At 44.1% G+C, this 22,600-nt stretch overlaps 1 protein-coding gene across 2 annotated transcripts in view; it reads right to left on the reverse strand.

Annotated features, from left to right (window-relative positions):
• med12l (mediator complex subunit 12L) overlaps positions 1-22,600 on the reverse strand; it is a 586,849-nt gene that overhangs the window by 48,885 nt on the left and 515,364 nt on the right. For both annotated transcript variants that reach the window (XM_033031832.1, XM_033031831.1), the window contains exons 33-35: positions 12,110-12,199; positions 10,513-10,622; positions 5,746-5,881 (exon numbers count right to left, since the gene is read on the reverse strand). In XM_033031832.1, the coding sequence (XP_032887723.1) occupies positions 5,746-5,881; positions 10,513-10,622; positions 12,110-12,199 (336 nt within the window). The remainder of the gene's footprint in view (positions 1-5,745; positions 5,882-10,512; positions 10,623-12,109; positions 12,200-22,600) is intronic.

Here is a 22,600-nt window from a genome sequence, read left to right on the forward strand (position 1 = left end):
GTTTCCCCTAATGTGTGGATGCAAAAGTGGGATATCATCGAACTAGTACGAACAGGGTGATCGATGGTCGATACTCGGTGAACCGAAAGGACTTTTTCCATGCTGCATCTCTAAACTAAAACACAAAGTGTTGGAGGAACTCAGTGGGTTAGGCAGCATCTGTGTAGGTAATGGCAAGCAATGTTTCCTTTGCCAAAATTATATTTGTGTGTATTTGCTGTGCTTTCATATGTATTTTTAAATTGTGTTTTGCTTTGATGTCTTATTTTTTGCACAGTCTTTTTTTCGTTTCACTCTCTTACAGAATATAGAGTGTAATTTATTTATTATTTATCTATAATTTATTTTTTGTGTGTCTGGTTGTCAATGTGCCCGTGATTTTCATTGCACCAGTATCTCTCTCTGTACATGTGCATATGACAACAAAAACACTTATTCGGTTAAGTGGTCGGAGCTAATGTGAACACAAGCTTTCGGAGGAGGGCACAAGGTGTCACGTGTTGAGAGCACACGCCTTGCAGCACCAGAGGTGAGCATTAGCAAGTTACTTTTGATAAGGTCCCACATAGGAGATTAGTGGGCAAAATTAGGGCACATGGTATTGGGGGTAGGGTATTGACATGGATAGAAAATTGGTTGGCAAGCAGGAAACAAAGAGTAGGGATTAACGGGTCCCTTTCAGAATGGCAGGCAGTGACTAGTGGGGTACCGCAAGGCTCGGTGCTGGGACTGCAGCTATTTACAATATACATCAATGATTTAGATGAAGGGATTCAAAGTAACATTAGCAAATTTGCAGATGACACAAAGCTGGGTGGCAGTGTGAACCGTGAGGAGGATGCTATGAGAATGCAGGGTGACTTGGACAGGTCGGGTGAGTGGGCAGATGCATGGCAGTTGCAGTTTAATGTGGATAAATGTGAGGTTATCCACCTTGGTAGCAAAAACAGGAAGGCAGATTATTATCTAAGTGTCAAGTGGGAAAAGGGGAAGTACAATGGGATCTGGGGGTCCTTGTTCATCAATCAATGAAAGTAAGCATGCAGGTACAGCAGGCAGTGAAGAAAGCAAATGGCATTTTGGCCTTCATAACAGAGGAGTTGAGTATAGGAACAAAGAGGTCCTTCTGCAGTTGTATCGGGCCCTAGTGAGACCACCTGGATGGAGTATTGTGTGCAGTTTTGGTCCCCTCATTTGAGGAAGGACATTATTGCTATTGAGGGAGTGCAGCGTAGGTTTCCAAGGTTAATTCCCGGGATGGCGGGACTGTCATATGCTGAGAGAATGGAGCGGCTGGGCTTGTATACTCTGGAGTTTAGAAGGATGAGAGGATATCTTATTGAAACATATACGATTATTAAGGGTTTGGGCACGCTAGAGGCAGGAAACATGTTCTCGATGTTGGGGCAGTCCAGAACCAGGGGCCACAGTTTAAGAATAAGGGGTAAGCCATTTAGAACAGAGATGAGGAAACACAGAGAGTTGTGAGTCTGTGGAATTCTCTGCCTCAGGGTGGAGGCCGGTTCTCTGTCTTAGGGCTCTTAAAAATAACAGTCAGGGGATATGGGGAGAAGGCAATGGTACTGATTGGGGATGATCAGCAATGATCACATTGAATGGCGGTGCTGGCTCGAAGGGCCGAATGGCCTACTCCTGCATCTATTGTCTATTCCCAACTTCCACATTTGCAAAGGCAGAGGCCCCAAACTTGCTGGGACTTGGCACAAGAGACCAGTGGCTTTTCACCACAAAAATCTAATCATGGACTTTCATGTAAGCATAGGTCTAGGTTTATTATTGTCACCTGTACCGAGGTATACTGAAAAGCTTTTAGTCTTTGATCTCGAGAGATACAATGTGGCAACAGGCCCTTCAGTCCACCAAGAGCACATGGACTAACGTCCTCCCCGTACAGTAGCACTATCCTACACACTGGGGACAATTTACAATTTACAGGTCAATTAACCTACAATCCTGAATGTCTTTGTAGTGTGGGAGGAAACTGGAGCACCCGGAGAAAACCCAAGGAAGTGTAAGTCTGCTGTTAATTGATCAGAAATCTCTTTCATTTACATCCACAAACACCTGAACCCCCATATAGTTTTGCGCCACAGGGTCCGATATGGTATAAAAGAGGGGTAACCACATGGATTGGAGTCGATCTTCTGGAGGTGCACTCGGGACTGTGTGACTGTCTGGAGGTGTCTACTTGCACGAGGCTGAAGGGCTTGGACGAGAAAAGACAAGGATCAGGCCCGAGGTTGGTTGGGTATCGTATGGGAAGTTCGTTTGTGAGTGAGAATAAAGAATTAGCTGATCCAGTGCTTGACTCAGTGTTTTACTGATCCACACTAAGGGGGTAAGATGTAGAGAACATAATTACACACCGAATACCACCAAAATCAGGAAGATTGGACACAGAGGGAGGCTATTCAGCCTGTGGATTCCATGCTGGCCCCATGGAAGACCAATGCAGCTTCCTCACATCGATTCCTGGCATTGACCCAAGTCAAGTTGAGTTTATTGTCACATGCACAAGTACAACAAGAGTACAATGCAGATCTTGCTTGCAGCAGCACCTTCACCCTCTCTCCTTTGCCCTGCATATTCATTTCTTTCACGTCCTTATTCACCTCCCTTTGTATCTCAATAGTTGAATCTTCCTCCACTATTACTCTTCGTAAACATATTTTAAACAACCAGTCACTGGGTTTTAAAGAACACTATGCTGCTTTGTCCCTTCTGCTAATCCCAGACATTCTCTGTCCCTGGTGTCTTGATGCCTCCACCAAGGAGAATAGCTTCTCTCCATCGTCTCTATTGTGACTAATTGATTGATTGATTGAAAGCTACAGTGTGGAAACAGGTCCTTCGGTCCTCCAAGTTCACACTGACCAATGATCACCCATTCACACTGGTTCTATGTTATCCCAGTTTCGTATTGGACCCACTCGGGGCAGTTTACGGAGTCTAATTAACTAATCAACTTGCATATCTTTTAAATGTGGGCAGATAATAGAAGCACCTTGAGAAACCGCACGCGGCCACAGAGAGAACATGCAAACTACGTATAGACAGCACCCATAGTCAAGCTCGAAGATCGAACCTGGGTCTTTGGCGATGTAAAGCAGCAAGTCTACTGCTGCGCTACTGTGCCGTCCCCAGTCATAGGCATAGACACACAGTTCTATAATTCTATAAGATTCGTCAGACGCAGAAACGTGCCCAACAACCAACATCCATACCAATCATTCTTAATGGTGTAATGTTCAGAAAGAAACACATTCGGGCACTGAGGCTGAACCAGTGTTATATCAGGGTCGATCACAACCCCTTTGGTCTTGTATTCTACGCCTCTAATTACCAAACCCTGACAATATGCAGATGCTGGTTTATACAGGAGAAAGACTCAAAGTACTGGGGTAACAGCAGGTCAGAAAGCATATCTGGAGAACATTGATAGGTGACTTTTCGAGTCGAGACCCTTCTTCAGACCCGAAACGTTATCTATCTTTGTTCTCTAGAGATGCTGCCTGACCCGCTGAGTTACTCCAGCACTTAGTGTCTTTTTAAAACCAACCCCAGGATCCAGTATGATTTACAAGTCACTTCCTTAAGATGGCCAGCCAGTTTCAATGAGCTCCTGTGTAATCGTATATCTCGTTCCTGCACCTTATCAGTACCAGTTGATATTACTTCCTCCATTTCGTAACGACAAATTGTAACACTACACATTTCTCAGCGTTACATTTCATCACATTTCCAGCTGCCCGTTCATCAGCCTGTTTATATCCCCTTGACATCTATTACTCTATTTTTTACATTTCTCCACACCTATAGTATTGTGTAAATTTGGAAACGGCGCCCAATACACCCAAGGTCAATTCATTATCTAGAGTCATAGAATTATACAGTCATAGTCATACACATGAGGTCGTAGTCATACATTCATACAGCACAGAAACACGCCCTTCAGCCCAACTTCCCCAACCCGACCAACATGTCCCATCTACATAAGTCTCACCTGCCTGTGTTTGTTCCATAACCCTCTAAACCTTTCCTATCCACGTACCTCCCCAAATGTATTTAAAAAAATGTACCTGTCCATATGTCTTTTAAATGTTGTTATAGTACTTGCCTTAACTGTCTCCTCTGGCAACTCATCCCACAAAACGTCGCCCCTCAGGTTCCTATTGAATTTTTCCCTTCTCATCTTAAACCTATGTCCTCTTGTTCTTGATTCCCCCACTCTGGATAAAAGACTCTGTGCATTCAGCCTATCTATTACCGTCATGATTTTATACAACGCCATAAGATCACTCCTGAGCCTCCTGTGCTCCAAGGAATAAAGTCCTGGTCTGCCCTACTGATCCCTATTGCGCAGGCCTTCAAGTCATGGCAACTTGATTTTCTTCACCAAATCATTAATGTACTGTATACTGAAAAAATGGAACATGCTCTTTGATAGCAGAAATTTACAGGTAGACAGTTATCTAAGTGCAAAGAGATTGCAGACTGAGTGAAAGATAGAGGGATTTAGGCATTCTTGTGCATAAACTGAAATGTCAAGGTGCAGCAAATGGTCACTCGTCAGTGCCAACCAGTGATTACCCCGTACTCTAGCACTATCCTTCACACGAGGAACAATTTACAATTTACAGATGCCATTCAACCTACAAATCTGTACATCTTTGGAGTGTGGGAGGAAACCGTGGCACCTGGGGAAAACCCACGCAGTCACAATACAAACTCCATACAAACAGCACCCATAGTCAGTGAGAATAAGGAAAGAGCTGCCATCTGAACTCATTTGCACGATCGACACAAGTTTTAGCTACCCTCTCCTGTACTTCCTTGTAATCAATTCTTGGCCCATTCAGAATCTTAACTATATCTTCCTGCAAGAGACTCCCACAGCATCATCTTCCTAGCAAAATACATTTTTTGTGCCTCTACTCTTACAAGCCTTGGATTTTCAATTGTAAAACGTCAACACACACGTACCTGCTTATCCACACATACATGCATGCATGTGTATGCATATGCATGCACACACGCACACACATGCATGTTAACACACACACATGCATGTAAGTGGGCACGTATTCACATGCACATTCATGTGCATATACATACACATGCATTTGCACAGATACAGTATATACTTGCATATATCTGCACATGTGTATAGATGTTTATGCATGTCACACATCAAGGGTTCTTAAAATGAATATTGTTAAAAACCTAATTTGGTTCAACAAACCTCTTTGACAAGGGAATCTGCCATCTTTACATAAGTCCATAAGTTCTTAAGTTCTAGGAGCAGAATTGTGCTATTTGGCCCATCAAATCTACTCTGCCATTCAATCATGGCTTAGCTATCCTTCCCACTCAATCCCAGTCTCTACCTTCTCCCCATAACCCCTGACACCCTCACCAATCAAGAATCTGTCAATCTCCACCTTAAAAATATCTATTGGCTTGGTCTTCACAGCTGTGTGTGGCAAAGAATTCTAGAGATTCACCGCCCTCTGACTAAATAAATTCCTCCCCATCTCCTTTCTAAAGTTACATCCTTTTATTCTAAGGCTATGCCCTCTGGTCCTAGAATCTCCCACTAGTGGAAACATCATCTCCACATCCACTCTATTCAGGATGGGCGTACTAATGACTCCAATCATGCTGATATCCTGAGTAAAGTCAATCAGCGTCTCACAATGCTGCATGCCCGGTGCACAGACATACCTTTAGTTTCTTCACTAAGTTCATGTAGGCTCGCTTGTTTTCCTCTGATCCTCCTTGGGAGGCACTCGACAGGTCTGACGCCAGGGTCCCATTAATCAACACACCCAGCATGTCCAGAACAGTGGTGAACAGCTCACTGGAGGAGGCAAAGAAAACGGTCAATTGCACCATGTCCAATATCAACTGGAGTATACACAGGCCAGTGAGTTTGACAGGTCAGGAGGAAACACACACACATGGAAATCATACAGCAGCTTAGTGGAAGCCCCACAAGACCAAACCAATATGGCACCAGTGATTGTTCCAATGGCTGACTTTCAATGGTAAAAGGGAGCTGGGTTGTCTCTTGAACATTGGAGGTTGAGGGAAGACTTGACAGACGTATATAAAAATACTAGACTAAGTGGGACCCGTTGGGTCCCAGCATCACACGGGAGGGCTGGTCACCAAAGCAATATTCCACCTCTCCACCAATTCCAATATTGCTCGCCAGTGGGGGGGCTTTCTGTTGCGCTAGTATGGGTGTTGCGGGCCGAAGGTACTGGTTTCCAGAGAGCTAGTATAGACATTGTGGGCAGAATGGATTCTTGTTCTGGCAGCCAACTGTTGCAATGATTTTAAAAGCCAAGCCAAGGCAAACAATTGGGCAGCAGCCACCTGACAACCAAAATTCATTTTGTGAACACAAACGTTTTAAAAAGGCGAGGCAAACAATTGGGCTGCGGCCACCTGACAACCAAAATTCATTTTGTGAACACAGACATTTTAAAAAGGCGAGGCAAACAATTGGGCAGCAGCCACTTTACAGCCGCATCGAGGGGACTCACCGTGGAGTAGACGTGCGTTCAGTGTTATTCGCAGCTCAGAGAGCCGTGATCCTCTCGCTTCCTGGGTCTGACAGAGACTGAGTGAGGGACTACACTTCCGGGTTTTATAGTCCCTCCCCCCTGCTGCCAGCGGGGGCAGCAGAGAGAATGGCGAATATTTTAAAAACATTAATATCTCTCTGATTTTTCATCGATGGGAAAAATCCTCTGGTCCCGGAAGGCGGAGGGGGGCTCTGAGCGAGGTGGCCAAAAATGACGGCTGTAGGTGGCGGTGTTCTCTCGGAAATCGCAGCACAGTGGGCCAAAAGCGGTCAAGATCAGACTTTTAGTAATATAGATAGAGGCATTGATAGGGGTGGCACAGTGGCACAACAGTAGAGTCGCTGCCTTGCAGCGCCAGAGAACCAGGTTCGATTCTGATCTCAAGTGCTGTCTGTACAAAGTTTGCACATTCTCCCTGTGACCGCGTGGGTTTTCACCAGGTGCTCCGGTTCCTCCCACATTCCAAAGTGGTGCAAGTTTGTAGCTTAATTGGGTTCTGTAAATTGCCCCTAGTACGTTGAATAGAACTAGTGTATGGGTGATCGTTGGTCAGCGTGGACATGGTGGGCCGAAGGGCCTCTTTTCCACGCTGTATCTTGAAACCAAAGATAGGGGAGGCAGTCAGAACCTTTTACCCAGCGTACAAATGTCCAACACGAGAGGTTATAGCTACAAGGTGAGAAAGTTTAATGGAGATGTGTGGGGCAAATTCCTTTACACAGAGAGTAGTGGCGACCTGGAACGCATTGGCAGGGGTGGTGGTGGAGGCAGATACAATCGGGGCATTAAAAAGGCTTTTGGATAGGCACATGGACATTTAGGAAACGGATGAATATGGATCATGTCCAGGCTGATGAGATCAGTTTTACTTGGCATCATGTTTGGCACAAATATGGTGGGCTGAAGGGCCCGCTCTTGCGCTGCATAGTTCTATGTTCTAACCGTGCTAAAATTCATCCCTCATCAGCATAATGAGAACAGAATATTTGGCTTGCTATTACATTAGGCTTTAGAGGAAGATCGCCTCATATTCTACTTGGCTAGTCTGCAACCAATGGGATGAACATTGAATTTTCCAATTTCAGGTAACCCTATGCTGACCTCCTGTATTATCCTTTCTCTATCTGCACCCAATTGATCTTTGGTCCTCCCATTTATGCGCTTTCCTTTCCCGCCACTCCTTATTCTTGTCCCCCTCCTGGTTACATCCACCCTCTATACACAAATTTCACTCACACACTAGGATCCAGGAGCATAGTTCCTTAAAAGTGGGGTCACAGGTAGGTCATAAGTTCTTGGACCAGAAGAAGGACATTTGGCCCACTAAGTCTATTCCGCCATTTAATCGTGGCTGATCTATCTTTCCCTCTGAACCCCATTCTCCTGCCTTCTCCCCTATAACCCCTGACACCCACACTAATCAATAACCTGTCAATCTCTGCCTTAAATATATCCATTCACGGCCTCCACAGCCGTCTGTGGCAATGAATTCCACAGATTCATCACCCTCTGACTAAAGAAATTCCTTCTCTTCTCCTTTATAAACGAGCGTCCTTTTATTCCCAGGCTCTGGTCCTATACGCCCCCACTCATGGTCAAGAAGGCTTTTGGCACATTGGCCTTCATCAGTCAGAGTATTGAGTATAGAAGTTAGGAAGTCATGTTACAATTATGCCAGGCGTTGGTGAGGCCACCTTTAGAGCATTGTGTTCAGTTTTGGTCATCATGTTATATGAAAGGTGTTGTCTTGCTTGAAAGGGTTCAGAGAAGATTTACCAGCATGTTGCCAGGACTTGAGGGATTGAGCTATAGGGGAAGATTGAAAATCATGAGAGGAATAGATCGGGTAAATGTCCAGAGTAAGGGTATTGAGAACTAGAGGACATAGATTTAAGTTGAGGGGGGGAATGAATTAATGGGAATCTGAAGGGTAACTTTTTTACACGAAGAGTAGTGGGTGTATGCAACATGCTGCTAGAGAAGGTAGTTGAGGCAGGTACTATTGCAACGTTTAAGAAACATTTAGACAGGTACATGGATAAGGTAGGTTTAGAAGGAAATGAGCAAAAAGCAGGCAGGTGGGACTAGTGCAGATGGGACATGTTGGTTGGTGTAGGTAAGTTGGGCCGAAGGGCCTATTTCTACGCTGTGTGACTCAGGTTCTGGTTCCATTACTTCTTTATCTCCCCCCTAATGATTTAATTTAGTTTAGTTTATTATTGTCACGTACACTGGACACGTTACAGTGAAAAGTTTTTTGTTGCGTGCTATCCAGTCAGCAAAAAGACTATAGACGATTACAATCAAGTCATCCACAGTGTACGGATACAAGGTAAAAGGTATAACATTTAGTGACGTTTAAGATAATGTCCAATAAAGTCCGACTAAAGATAGTTTGAGTCTCCAAATTGGTAGATAGGAGGTCAGGACCGCTCTCTAGTTGGTCAGAGGATGGTCAATTGCCTGATAATAGCTGGGAAGAAATTATCCCTGAATCTGGAAGTAAGTATTTTCAATTTTCTGTACTTCTTACCTGTAAGGAGAGGGGAGTAGAGGGAGTGACTGGGGTGAGACTGGCCCTTGATTATGCTGCTGGCCTTGCCGAGGTGTAGATGGAGTCAATGGAAGGGAGGTTTGTTTGCATGATGGTCTGGGCTACGTCCACAACTCTCTGCAATGTCATGGACGGAGCTTTCACAAACCATGCTGTGATGCATCTTTATAAAATGCTTTTGCCATCTCAATAAAATGTTGTGTTGCCACTTTTTCAGGGAGTTCTAGACTAGGACCTAAGAATGCAGCTAAGAGTCTTTCTATTCATTGTATAATTTCTCCTACATTTGACTTCCCAACATGCGTCACCTCACATTTGCTCAAATTAAACGCCATCTGCCATTTCTCGGCCCATTTTGGTTGCTGATCAATATCCCACTATTTACTTTGACAGCCTTCCGCACAATCTGCTACTCCAGCAATCTTGGTATCACCAAGGAATAGGTTAGGTAAATGCACAGAGTCCTTTGCCCAGAGTAAGGGAATCGAGAACCAGAGGACATACGTTTAAAGTGAGGAGGGAAAGAGATAATGTGAGGGGGTGGGGTCACTTTTTACACATAGGGTGGAGTGTATATGGAACGAGCTGCTGAGGAGGTAGTTGAGGGAGGTACTATCGTAACATTTAAGACACATTGGACAAGTACATGGATAGGATATGTTTAGAGTGTTGAAGGGGCATGTCGGTCGGCGTGGGTAAGTTGGGCAGAAGGACCTATTTCCAAACTGTATGACTCTACGACCTACAAACTTCCTAACTAACCCATCTACATTTACACCTACGTAAGTCAGATATATCACAAACAACACAGATTCATGTGGAACTCCACTGGTCACAGACCTCCAGGTTGAATATGATCCTTCCCCTACAGCCTCTGCCTTCTGTCAGTAAGCCAGTTCTGTATCTCCATAGCTACAATTCAGTCGTCTAGTTCCAAACACTCTCTAATCGCGAACGAATTACTAATACAGGTCTACCATCGATTTTCCGGCACGCTTGGTTCCAGACTCTTGCCGGATTATCAATTTTGCCGGAACAACGGAGGTCACGTAATAATAATTCAACAATACACCTCTGAACCACTAATTATACCCCTCCCTTGTCCCTAAACCACCATGGAATGCTAGAAACGTAAATAAAGAAGTAACAAATAACAAAGAAGGCACATGTCCGTAATGCTTTTGTAATTTTGTCCGGATTAAAGGAGGCGCGGACCATGTGTTGGCAGAAAATCGATGGTGGACCTTGTACATTGATTCACTGTATTGCCAATCAAATATAAATTGCAATTGGTGAATTTATTTTCCATCAACAAAGCCATTTCACCTGTCAAAAAATACATACACATTCGTCTGCACATCAACGGTTCCTGAGGTGATTATCTGAAGCAACAAAAGAGCCCAGTCTGTGGTCCACTGGGTGCTGCGCTGGACAGTGTCAAACATACCACCAACCTGGAACGACAGATTCAAATACCAAGCGTTATCTCACAACAGATACATATACACGGGATTAGTTTGGAGTTCAGAGATACAGCGTCGTGTTTCCATCCTGAACTAAGCTTTCTAAATTGTACAGGCCCATCTACTTACTGTTAGCGATTCTCTGCTGCCCAATACAACAAAAAAGAGGCAATCATAGTGACTCTAACTTCACATACATTGCTATATTTACAGGGTCACAGCTAGCAGTCATAGAATCAAGCCATATGTTATTAAAAAAAAAACATGCTCTCCAGCCCATCTAATCCAAGGTAGCAATCAAGCAACAGATTAGCACCAACCCCACATTGACCTCATTTTGTTTGCCCGCATTCCCATTAATTCCTCACAGTTTACATCACAGCTGAGAGGAAAAGAGAGTCAAGCAGCTTTGAATTGAACATACAAAGTACAAGAAATTTGCAGACTGACTGAAATATTGACAATATGCATTACTCTCTCCAAATTCCAAAAATACCTAAACATTACAAGATTTAAAGACTGCATGGATAAACTCCGAAAATTGTTCATCCCTCTCAGGCGAAAACATAAAACGAGGAAGGCAGCTCAACCGTGGCTAAGAAGGGAAATTAAGGATAATGTTAAATCCATGAAAAAGGCATATAAATTGGCCAGAAGAAGCAGCAAACCGGAGGACTGGGAACAATTTAAAACTCAACAGAGGAGGACAAATGGGTTAATTAAGAGGGGGAAAAAAAGAGCATGAAAGAAAGCTTGCGGGGAATGGGGAGATGCAACGAGACCTGGGTGTGCTTGTAAATCAATCACTGAGAGGACGCATGCAGGCACAGCAGGCAGTGAAGAAAGCCAATTGAATGTTGGCCTTCATTGCGACAGGATTTGAGTTTAGGAGCAAGGAGATCCTGCTGCAGTTGTACAGGATGGAACCCGGGTCTGGCACCGTGAGGCAACAGCTCTACCGCTGCATCACTATGCCACCCCAAGTGAAGAGAGATGGGAGATTCTACTATACGCAGTGGCAACAAAGCCATTTAAAATATAAGCAAAAAACCTAGGAGCAGAAGGCGGTCATTCGGCCCATCGAGTCTACTCCAGCATTTAATCATGGCTGATCTAATTTTTCCCTCTCAACCCTATTCTCCTGCCATCTCCTGTAACCTTGAAGGCCCTTACTAATCAAGAACTTATCAATCACTGTTTTTAAAATACCCATCGATGGTCTCCACCTCCATCTGAGGCAATGAATTCCACAGATTCGCCACCCTCTGACTACAGAAATTCCACCTCATCTCCATTCCAAAGATACGTCTTTTTATTCTGAGGCTGTGGCCTCTGTGGACTCTCCCATTACTGGAAGATCGTCTCCACATCCACTCTATCTAGGCCTGGGTCAATGGTTTCCATGTACAGAATTTACAACTGCTTAGTGCTTCTTTCTGATTGTTTGAAAATAAAGTTTTTGTAGGGAGCCATCTCACCAGATTCAGGCGTAGCTGAAGAGCCTCGTGCATCATTTGTCGAGCTTTCATATCATCCTGGTAACGTTCTTCCCTCCAGTTACTCAAAATCTGGGAAACATTACAATGAAGAGAGGGCCTTAGTCCATTTCAATTGACATTAAAGCGATTGAGCAAATTGCACAGAGCATATACGATGAAATAGTTTAGTTTAGTTTTAGATGCAGTTTTTATGCAGACCCTTTGGCCCACCGAGTTCATGCCGACCATCGACCACCCATTCACACTAGTTGAGTTTAGTTTAGTTTATTGTCATGTGTACCAAGGTACAGTGAAAAACTTTTGTTGTGTGCTAACCAGTCATCGGAAAGACAATACATGATTACAATCGAGCTAACTGCAATGGACAGATGCATGATAAAGTGAGTAACATTTTACATAATCCCGCTTCTGCATCCACTCCCTACATATCAAGGGTAATTTTACAGAGGACAGTTCACATTGATATAAACCATCTATAGAAGTAACAAACAATAATGGAATCAGCACCAATGCCTCTAACGTATCACCTGTTACAGGCCTATAGTCCGAAAAACATCCCTCTATCACTGACCTCTGTTGTCTAGTTTGCCCCCATTTGGCCAACTCGTCTTGGATCCCATGTGGTTCAAGATCACTCTGGATCCCATGTGATAGAAACAGAGATTAACAGATTGTGGAATATCACAAGACTCAATAGATATGGAGTAGATGAAAATGATGTTGAACTAAAAGATCAGCCACAATCCTAATATGTGGTAGAACTGGCATGAAGGGGTGATTGACCTATTCCTGCTTCTATTTCTCTTGTTCTTGCTCTTGTTGTTAACTGAGGGTGACTATTCCTGGTGACTGAGGGTGACTGAGGGTGCCTGAGGGTGACTTGGGTGGCACAGTGGCGCAGAGGTAGAGTTGCTGCCTTACAGCGAATGCAACGCCAAAGATCCGGGTTTGATACCGATTACGGGTGCTGTCTGTACGGAGTTTGTACGTTCTCCCCGTGACCTGCGTGGGTTTTCTCTGAGATCTTCGGTTTCCTCCCACACTCCAAAGACGTGCAGGTATGTACGTTAATTAGCTTCTTAAATGTAAAAAATGTCCCTAGTAGGCATAGGATAGTGTTAATGCGCGGGGATCGCTGGTCAGCGCAGACCCGGTGGGCCAAAGGGCCTGTTTCCACGCTGTATCTCTAAACTAAACTAAACTATTCCATCATTGGAAAAGACGTATTAAACACATTAATCCTAGGTTTTGAACTTTCAATTTCCAAGTGTTTTTTTTATAATACTATTAACTGGAGGATACAATCAATTTACAAAGCTTTATTTTTAACTATTATAACAATAGGATGCTCTCCACATTAAGGAATAAGACTGTACCAAAGTACCTGCAATACTTTTTCCCAACCTGACTCATTTACAAGTCATTTCATGAAACGTTTTCCGGGAATGCATCCGTTTTACGAATCAAGGAATGGCTGCACGGTAAGACATTAACCTCTGAAGCCTCTTGGGTCAACATGTCTGCAATTAGTTTATAGAGAACTCGGCACAACATGTCCACAGTTATGTTCACGATCTACAAGAAGCTGCTCCCAATTAGCAACAGCAGGGAAACAGATGATGACCAAGATGACCAAGGTCAACTTTTAAGATTCTAGATAAGGGCAGTGGTAGGAACAGAAGAGGCTGGGTTAAAAAAGTTCTCTTCCAATCATGTGACTATATACAAAAGAAAAGTTGAAATCCCTAATATCTTATGCAATTAAATAAATGCTGGAAATAATTACTGATTTGGTCAATGGTGCAATGAAATAAGCTCTTCAGCTAAAACTTGGATGTTTGTTAACAGTCCCTATGTTGTGTAAGCAGACTCGCTTAGAAAAATAATTAGGTCATTGTCAGAGTTATATACTGTATCATAGAAACATGCTCTTCAGCCCAACAGGCCCAATCTACACTCGTCCCATCTGCCTGCATTTAGTCCATATCACTCTAAAGGGCTTGTCCCACTTGGCCGTCATTTGCACGTCACGCAGATGGCGTGCAAAGATTTTGTACATCACAAAATCCAGCGACGCCGCGCGCAGCCGCGTATCACTGCCTATGTCATCACGCAACATGCGCGTGTAATGCACACCATGCGCGCATCACGTGCGTGTCACGACGCGTGCGTTATGACGCATAAATGATGTTGCGTAAATTACGCGCAAATGACGGCCAAGTGGGACAGGCCCTTGAACCTTTCCTATCCATGTACCTATCCAAATGTCTTTTAACTGTTGTTATAGTACATTCCTCAACTGCCTCCTCTGGCAGCTCGTTCCATATACCCACCAACCTCTGTGTAAAAAATTTGCGTCTCAGGTTCTTACTAAATCTTTTCCCTCTCACCCTTTCCCTCTCACCCTTAAACCTATGCCCTCTGATTCTTAATTTCCCGCCACTGGGTAAAAGACTGTGCATTAACTCTATCTATTCCCCTAATCATCTTACACACCTCTCATCCTCTTGCTCTCTGAGGAATAAAGTCTCAGCCTGCCCAACCTCTCCCTATAGCTCAAGTCCTGGCAACATCCTCATAAATATTCTCTGCACACTTTCCAGCTAAATTGCCCCTAGTGTGTAGGATAGTGTCTGGTCGGTGAAGACTCTAAACTAACCTAAACTAGACTAAGCTCGGTGGGTCGTAAGTAAAGAATATAATAATAATAATAATAATAATAATAATAATAATAATAATAATAATAATAATAATAATAATAATAATAATAATAATATTCAAACAAGGGGACATGACTTGAAAATTAAGGGACAGGAGTTTAGGGGTAACATGAGGGGGAACTTCTTTACTCAGAGAGTGGTGGCTGTGTGGAATGAGCTTCCAGTGAAGGTGGTGGAGGCAGGTTCGTTTTTATCATTTAAAAATAAATTGGATAGTTATATGGACGAATGGAATGGAGGGTTATGGTCTGAGCGCAGGTATATGGGACTAGGGGAGAATACGTGTTCGGCACGGACTAGAAGGGTCGAGATGGCCTGTTTCCGTGCTGTAATTGTTATATGGTTATATGGTTATAATAATAATAATAATAATAATAATAATAATAATAATAATAATAATAATAATAATAATAATAATATATTTTACTTTGGAGTCACGTGAGTGACTACGTGAAGAAGGGCCGTCCGTCTGCGTGTGCGTCATTACGTCTGAAAGCAACGCGCGCAACGGACTGGAGAGGCACTGCGTCCTCCCAGCCGTTGGGATTTTAAAAAAGGCGGCAGGTAAGAAAAGTTGAAGCACTTACCCTGCGCTTTCTGTTCGGGCTAAGGAATTATTTGTTTTTCAGAGCCCCAAAAAATGCGAAGAGACGGTCCGCGGGGAAACCGGCTGCCGAAGACCGCAGCATTCCCGGTAGCGGACGACAGTCATTTTCGCCTCAGAACCGGCAGCAGCAGACTTGGTGCAGGAGGAGAGCACCGTGGTGGTCCCGGCGGGACGTAAAGCCACCCATAAGTCTGCCAGACCCGTAGACTCGGATGAGTCCGGGGAAGAGGGATACCCTCCCTCATCGGGAAGCGTCCGAGGACGACTCTCCCACATGGAGCAGCTTGTGGAGAAGCTGCTCCACAATGATAAACTCCGGAGAAAGGAGCAATATCAGCACGTGTCCCTTCTACAGACCGTGCCAGCAGCCTCATACTCTAGGCAGCAATATGTCTTTCCCATGGAAGGGGGAAGTACATACGGGGATTACCCGGATTCAGAGTTTGGAAGCACAGGGGGGGGGAACACTCCCAGGGGAGATTGGAGGAAGAAACCCTGAACAGGTACCCCCCACCATCTAACTGTGCTTCCCTCAAGGTTCAAGCGGTGAACCGTATAATTTGGGGGCAAATAGGTCCCATCATCAGGAACCAGGAACTGAAGTTCCAAAAAGTATTAAACCTGCTGGGGTCTGGAATTACTTCGTCTGCAGGGGGTGTGGAAGGAAGCCTCCTCACTGACCGGGAACAGGCTATGTAATGTCCGCTTCGAAATAAACTGCATTCGGAAAGAGGCAATAAAACCAGCAATAAATTCGAAGTTTGCAGCTCTTTGCAAAGCTAGCGACATCCAGCCCGCAAACTACCTGTTTGGGGAAGACCTGTCAAGACAGGTACGGGACCTGGATGACCAGGCAAAAACCGTGCGCCTCATAACAAGAGGTCAGGCCACACCCAGGGGTCCATCCACAAGGTTCCACCCCTACAGCTCTCGGCGTTTTACACCTAGAGAGCCAGGCACCGGAGGAAGATTCACACCTGAGTCAAGGTCTTTTTTACAGGGGCACGCCCCAGCAGGCCGACAGCGAGGATGAGGAGAGAGCAACCACCAGCTCTGCTCCCCAAACCTCGCGGACGAAAACCATCGCCACGCCGCCAGTAACAACAGAGGTAAGTCAAACCAGTTCCTCAGGGAACATACCAGACGAACCTCACTTACAGGTGGGGGGAAGGTTAAAATACTTCTTAAAAGAATGGTGTTGGGTTACTAAGGATCCATTCATACTGCACAGTATAGAAGGATTCAAAATTGAGTTCAATTTGAATTCATCACCACCACCAACACATTCTAATATTCGCACATATGTCTTTTCCCAAAAAGAGACAATGAATATACAAAAAAGAAATTGAAACGTTATCTGACAATATGTTATTGAGAGGTCATACACAGAACCTCATCAATTTATATCCAATTTATTTCCAAAAGAGAAAAAAGATGGAGGGATCCGTATTATTTTGGATCTTACGGAACTCAATACATATGTGCAATATAAACACTTAAAATGGACAATTTTGGAACAGCAACTCAGTTGGTTTCCAAAAATGGCTATATGGCATGCATCGACCTCAAAGATGCATACTATTCGGTGTCTATTCACAAAGAGTATAGGAGATATTTGAAGTTTACCTGGATGGGTCAATCATGGCAATACAAGGCTCTGCCAAATGGGTTGACATCAGCCCCTAGACTGTTTACCAAATTACCGAAACCAATTCTGGGGCTGCTAAGATCTCAAAATCACATAGTCATGGCATATTTGGATGACATTTTCATCTTTGGAGTCACCAAAGAATTGGCAGAAGCAACAGTCAAGGCAACCAAAACCCTGTTTGAAAAACTTGGGTTCCTAATCCATCCAGTTAAATCAAAATTAACTCCTACCAAGGTAATTGATTACCTAGGATTTACTATCAATAAAGTAACCATGTTGGTGACTTTGCCTAAAGGCAAACAACAAGACTTGAGGAAAGCCTGCAATGATCTGATAGAAAAACACAAACCAACTATCAGACAAACAGCAAGTGTAATTGGCAAATTGGTAGCTGCCTTTCCTGCAGTACGCTACGGACCTTTGCATTACCAGCATTTACAGCGGGCAAAGGAACAAGCATTGAAATTGCATGCAGGCCAGTTTGGCAAATCTATGCGGTTACCAGCTGAAGCCATTATTGAACTACAATGGTGGATGGCAAACATAAGACTCAGCTCAAGAAAAATCCTTACTTGAGAGCCCATCAGTGTTTCTCCAAACCGACGCAAGCGGTTAAGGATAGGGAGCCACAAACACAGTCAGGAGCTGTGGAGGCAGATGGAATGAGCAAGAGTCTACTATACTCCAACTATATGGAATCAATTACCTAGAATTGTTGGGGGCACAATATGGGCTCAAGTCTCTCTGTAACAACATGCAACATGTGCATGTTCAAATTCAGATTGATAACACTACTGCGGTAGCATATATCAATCACATGGGTGGTGTAAAATCTGTATCCTGTGACAGATTATCTAACCTCATTTGGCACTGGTGCATCGAGAGGGATATTTGGGTCACGACAGTATATCTACCAGGAAGATATAACACGGTGGCAGATGCAAGGTCACGAATGTTTAATGATAATATAGAATGGATGTTGAATCGTACGGTATTCAATGAAATAACTATACGATTTGGCACTCCAGATTTGGATCTGTTTGCATCTAGATTACACCATCAATTACCCAGATATGTGTCCTGGGAGCCGGACCCAGGAGCAGAGTCAGTGGATGCTTTTTCTCTAAACTGGGGAGGAATGTATATTTATGCTTTCCCACCATTCTGCCTCATAAACCGATGCATGACTAAAATCAAGCAAGACAAAGCCACAGGCATTTTAGTAGTACCAGATTGGCCTACACAAGCCTGATTCCCGAAAATATTGGGGATCATAGTCCAGCCATTAATGGTTGTACCTAAGAGGAGAGATCTCCTAGTAAACCCAGTTTCAGGGAGCAACCATCCACTTTCTGACCGGATTAATTTGTTGGTTTGCAGATTCTGAGGAGGCCATTTCAAGACATTGGACTATCCAAACGAACTGTGGATGTCATCACAAAGGCATGGAGGGACAGTACCAAAAAACAGTACGCCACTCATATTAAGAAGTGGGAAGCTTTCTGCCATGCAAACGATATAACATACAACACAGTTCGGATAACGGATGTCTTGGAGTTCCTATCAGCCCTGTACTATGACTATAAATTAAGTTATAGCGCAATCAACAGTGCCAGATGTGCACTATCCTCCTATCTGACACTGGAGGCAGGGCACGGGCCGATAGGAACGCACCCCTTCGTAATAAAATTCATGAAGGGAATTTACAATTCGATACCCCCAAGGCCTAGGTACACGGACACATGGGATATGAGCATGGTACTGACCTTACTTCGTCAGTGGGGACAGCCAATGGCCTTATCTTTGTCAAAACTAACATTGAAAGTGGTTATGCTGATGGCGCTAATAACAGCCCAAAGAGTCCAGACACTACAACAACTACGACTGGACTACATGACCAGCAATACGAATAACATAACATTTGTTGTTAAGGACCTGATCAAACAGAGCAGGCCAGGAATGCCAGGGATGAAGATCCAGTTCCTGGCATATCCAGAGGACCAACGATTGTGTGTGGTAACACATTTACACCACTACCTGAGAGTCACGGAGAACCTCAGAGGCTCAGAACAATCGGTCCTCATCAGCCACAAGAAACCACACCGAAAGGTGTCAACACAAACTATCTCCAGATGGTTAAAGGAGGTAATGGTGGTAGCGGGAATAAATACTCATATCTTTAAATCTCACTCCACCAGGGCTGCATCTACGTTGGCAGCAAGAACAATGGACGTGCCCCTTGATGACATCCTAGCGGCTGCAGGATGGGTGAACGAAAGAACGTTCCAGCGGTTTTATAACAAACCCATTATCGGACCATGGGTATTTGCTCGTGCCATCTTAAGTTCTGTTACCTAGTTTTCCCACAGGTTCGGAGGGGAAGCTAATAAAACATTTATTTTTCTTTATTTTAAAGCATCAGTGTCTTTACTAACTACGTTATGTCTGAATGCTTTAATAATAATCTCATCCATGGTCAATCCATTCAGTGTGTGACGCCTGGATTCGTAACCGGCGTGAAATCACAGAGCTTTGAAATCTTCACGTAGTCACTCACGTGACTCCGAAGTAAAATAGTAAGATTAAACGAGAACTTACCAGTTTGAAGTTTGATCTTGATTTTATGAGGAGTTACGATGAGCGATTACGTGCCCACCGCTCCCACCCTCATATTATCAAGGTCATATGGAAGTTCTAGTTTTTCACAATCTTACTATTCTCAGGTCTTCTTTTTTATATGTGATTTAACACCGCTGCTTTGAAGATTGACGCGCACGCAGACGGACGGCCCTTCTTCACGTAATCGCTCATCGTAACTCCTCATAAAATCAAGATCAAACTTCAAACTGGTAAGTTCTCGTTTAATCTTACTATTTTATTGTCATTGCACATCAGTGCAACGAGATTTAGTATGCAGCTTCCAACCGATGTAAAAGAAAAGTAAAATAAATAAATAAGCTGTGTGACGTGACCATCCGAGGGAGACAGTCCAGGGGGGATGGGGGGCACTCAGCAGGGCCGGTTCAGAGCCGCTATAGCTCTGGGAATAAAGCTGTTTCTGAGTCTGGAGGATTGGGCGTAGAAGGCCTTGTAACGTCTGCCGGAGGGAAGTAGTTCGAACAGTCCATTACAAGGGTGTGAGGAGTCTTTATGGATGCTGACGGCCTTCCTGAGGCACCGTGTGTGGTAGATGCCCTCCAAGGCTGGTAGCTGTGTCCCAATAATCCTCTGCGCGCTGAAGAGCTCTCCTCTCCGCCTCCGTGCAGCTAAAATACCACACAGAGATGCCATACGTTAATATGCTCTCTGTGGTGCAGCGGTAGAACGTTGTCAGCAGCTGTTGGGGCAGACCAGTCTTTTTTAATGTCCTCAGGAAGAACAGTCGTTGCTGTGCCTTCTTGACCAGCGCAGCGGTGTTGGTGGACCATGTGAGGTCCTCTGAAATGTGAGTGCCCAGAAACTTAAAGCTGGACACTCTCTCCACACTTTCCCCGTAAATGGAGATTGGGGCGTATTCTCCATTATGGGACCTCCTAAAGTCAATAATCAGCTCCTTGGTCTTGGAGGTGTTTAGTGACAAGTTGTTACGTGCGCACCAGTCCGCCAGGTTCTGCACCTCCGCTCTGTATTTTGTTTCATCACTGTTGGTGATCAGCCCAATCACTGTTGTGTTGTCTGCAAACTTCACGATGGTGTTGGTGTCGAATGCAGGAACACAGTCGTGAGTGAAGAGGGAGTAGAGCATGGGACTTAGTACACAGCCCTGTGGTGTGCCGGTGCTCAGGGTGATAGTGGAGGACAGGTGCGGGCCCAGTCTCACTGCCTGCGGTCGCTCCGTCAGAATAAGGAGAAACAATATGAAATTCCCTGATAAATTATTTTCTGTTGCAGTTTAGGTTTCTGACACTTCTCGATGCTTCAAGCTAAATTGGAGTTTTTCTGACGTAAGAATACAAAGTTCAAAACAGATGATACTTGAATTTATTTAATCAATATCTGATGGATAAGGATCTCAGAGTTCACACTTCACAAGGCATTTTTGGTAACGGTTTGAATTATTTACCGAGCAAGATTGCTAGAAAAGATATCAGCAAGCTAAAAAGATATCTTGATATCTTTCAACCATGAGTAAGAACCTCTGATCAAATGATTCAGCCACAGACACATCGCTGTTAACACGTCCACATCTGAAGCTATCAAAAATGATAAAAAGTGAAGTGACACAAAGGATTGCAGATGTTGGAATCTGGAGCGATAGAACTTAGTGGTTCGAGCAGTATCTGTGGGGCCGAGAGAAATGGTCTACATTGCGAGTTGGGAGTACATCAGGATGAAGAGTCATAGAATCGGACAGCACAAAACAGGCCCTTCGGCCCAACTCGTCCAAGCCAACCAAGATGCCCTATACAAGCTGATCCCATTTGTCTGCATGTGGTCCATATCCCTCTTAACCTTTCCCATCCATGTACCTGCCCAAGTGTCGTTTAAATTCTGTTATCGTACCTGCCTCAACTACCTGCTCTGGCAGCTCGTTCCATATACCCACCACTCACTAAGTGCAAAAGTTGACCCTCAGGTTCCTATTAAATCTTGCTCCTCATAGAGTCATAGAACGTGGAAACAGGCCCTTCACACCAACCAACATGCCCCATCTTCACTAGTCCCACCTACCTATGTTTGACACATATCCCTTAAAACCTATCCTATTCATGTACATATCCAAATGTTTTGTTAAACGTTGATAGTACTTGCCTCATCTACCTCCTCTGGCAGCTTGTTCCATAAACCTACCACACTTTATGTGAAAAGGTTACCCCTCAGGTTCCTATTAAATCTTTCCCCTCCACCTTAAACCTATGTCCTCTGCTAAGAACTATATTCTGCACTCTATATCGTCCCCTTTGCACAATCTATATCACCTGTGCTTGATGTGATTGTATAGTATTATCTGATTTGTTTGGGTAGCATGCAAAACAAAGCTTTTCACTATACCAAGACCTAAGGAAACCGCTTGCTGCAGGACTCTCTCCTGACCACATTTCCAACTCATTTACTGTCAGCAAATACACTGCAACTTGAACGATGTGGAATTCATTGCACAGGCGGCTGTGGAGGCCAATGGGTATTTTTAAAGCAGCAGTTGACGGGTTCTTGATTAGTAATTGTGTCAAAGGTTACAGAGAGAAGGCAGGAGAATGGGGTTGAGAGGGAAAGATAGATCAGCCATGATTGAATGGTGGAGTAGACGCCATGGGCCAAAAAGTTTAATTGTGTTCCTATGGCTTATGGACATGTCCATCTTTATAATGTGAACATGCTCTTTCATGCATGTAGGAGGTTATTTTTTGTTTCATTTGTACCCTGAATCGGGCTTTACTTGGGGCCCAGCTCAGATAGGAATAGACATAAAATAAAACATCTCATAGATCAGTGGTGAATTTCTCAGACAAGTCAGTTTATTGAAGGCCTTAACAATGCGCACTGTTGCACTC

Source organism: Amblyraja radiata, chromosome 13 (genome assembly GCF_010909765.2).
Source record: "Amblyraja radiata isolate CabotCenter1 chromosome 13, sAmbRad1.1.pri, whole genome shotgun sequence".
Lineage (NCBI taxonomy): Eukaryota > Metazoa > Chordata > Chondrichthyes > Rajiformes > Rajidae > Amblyraja > Amblyraja radiata.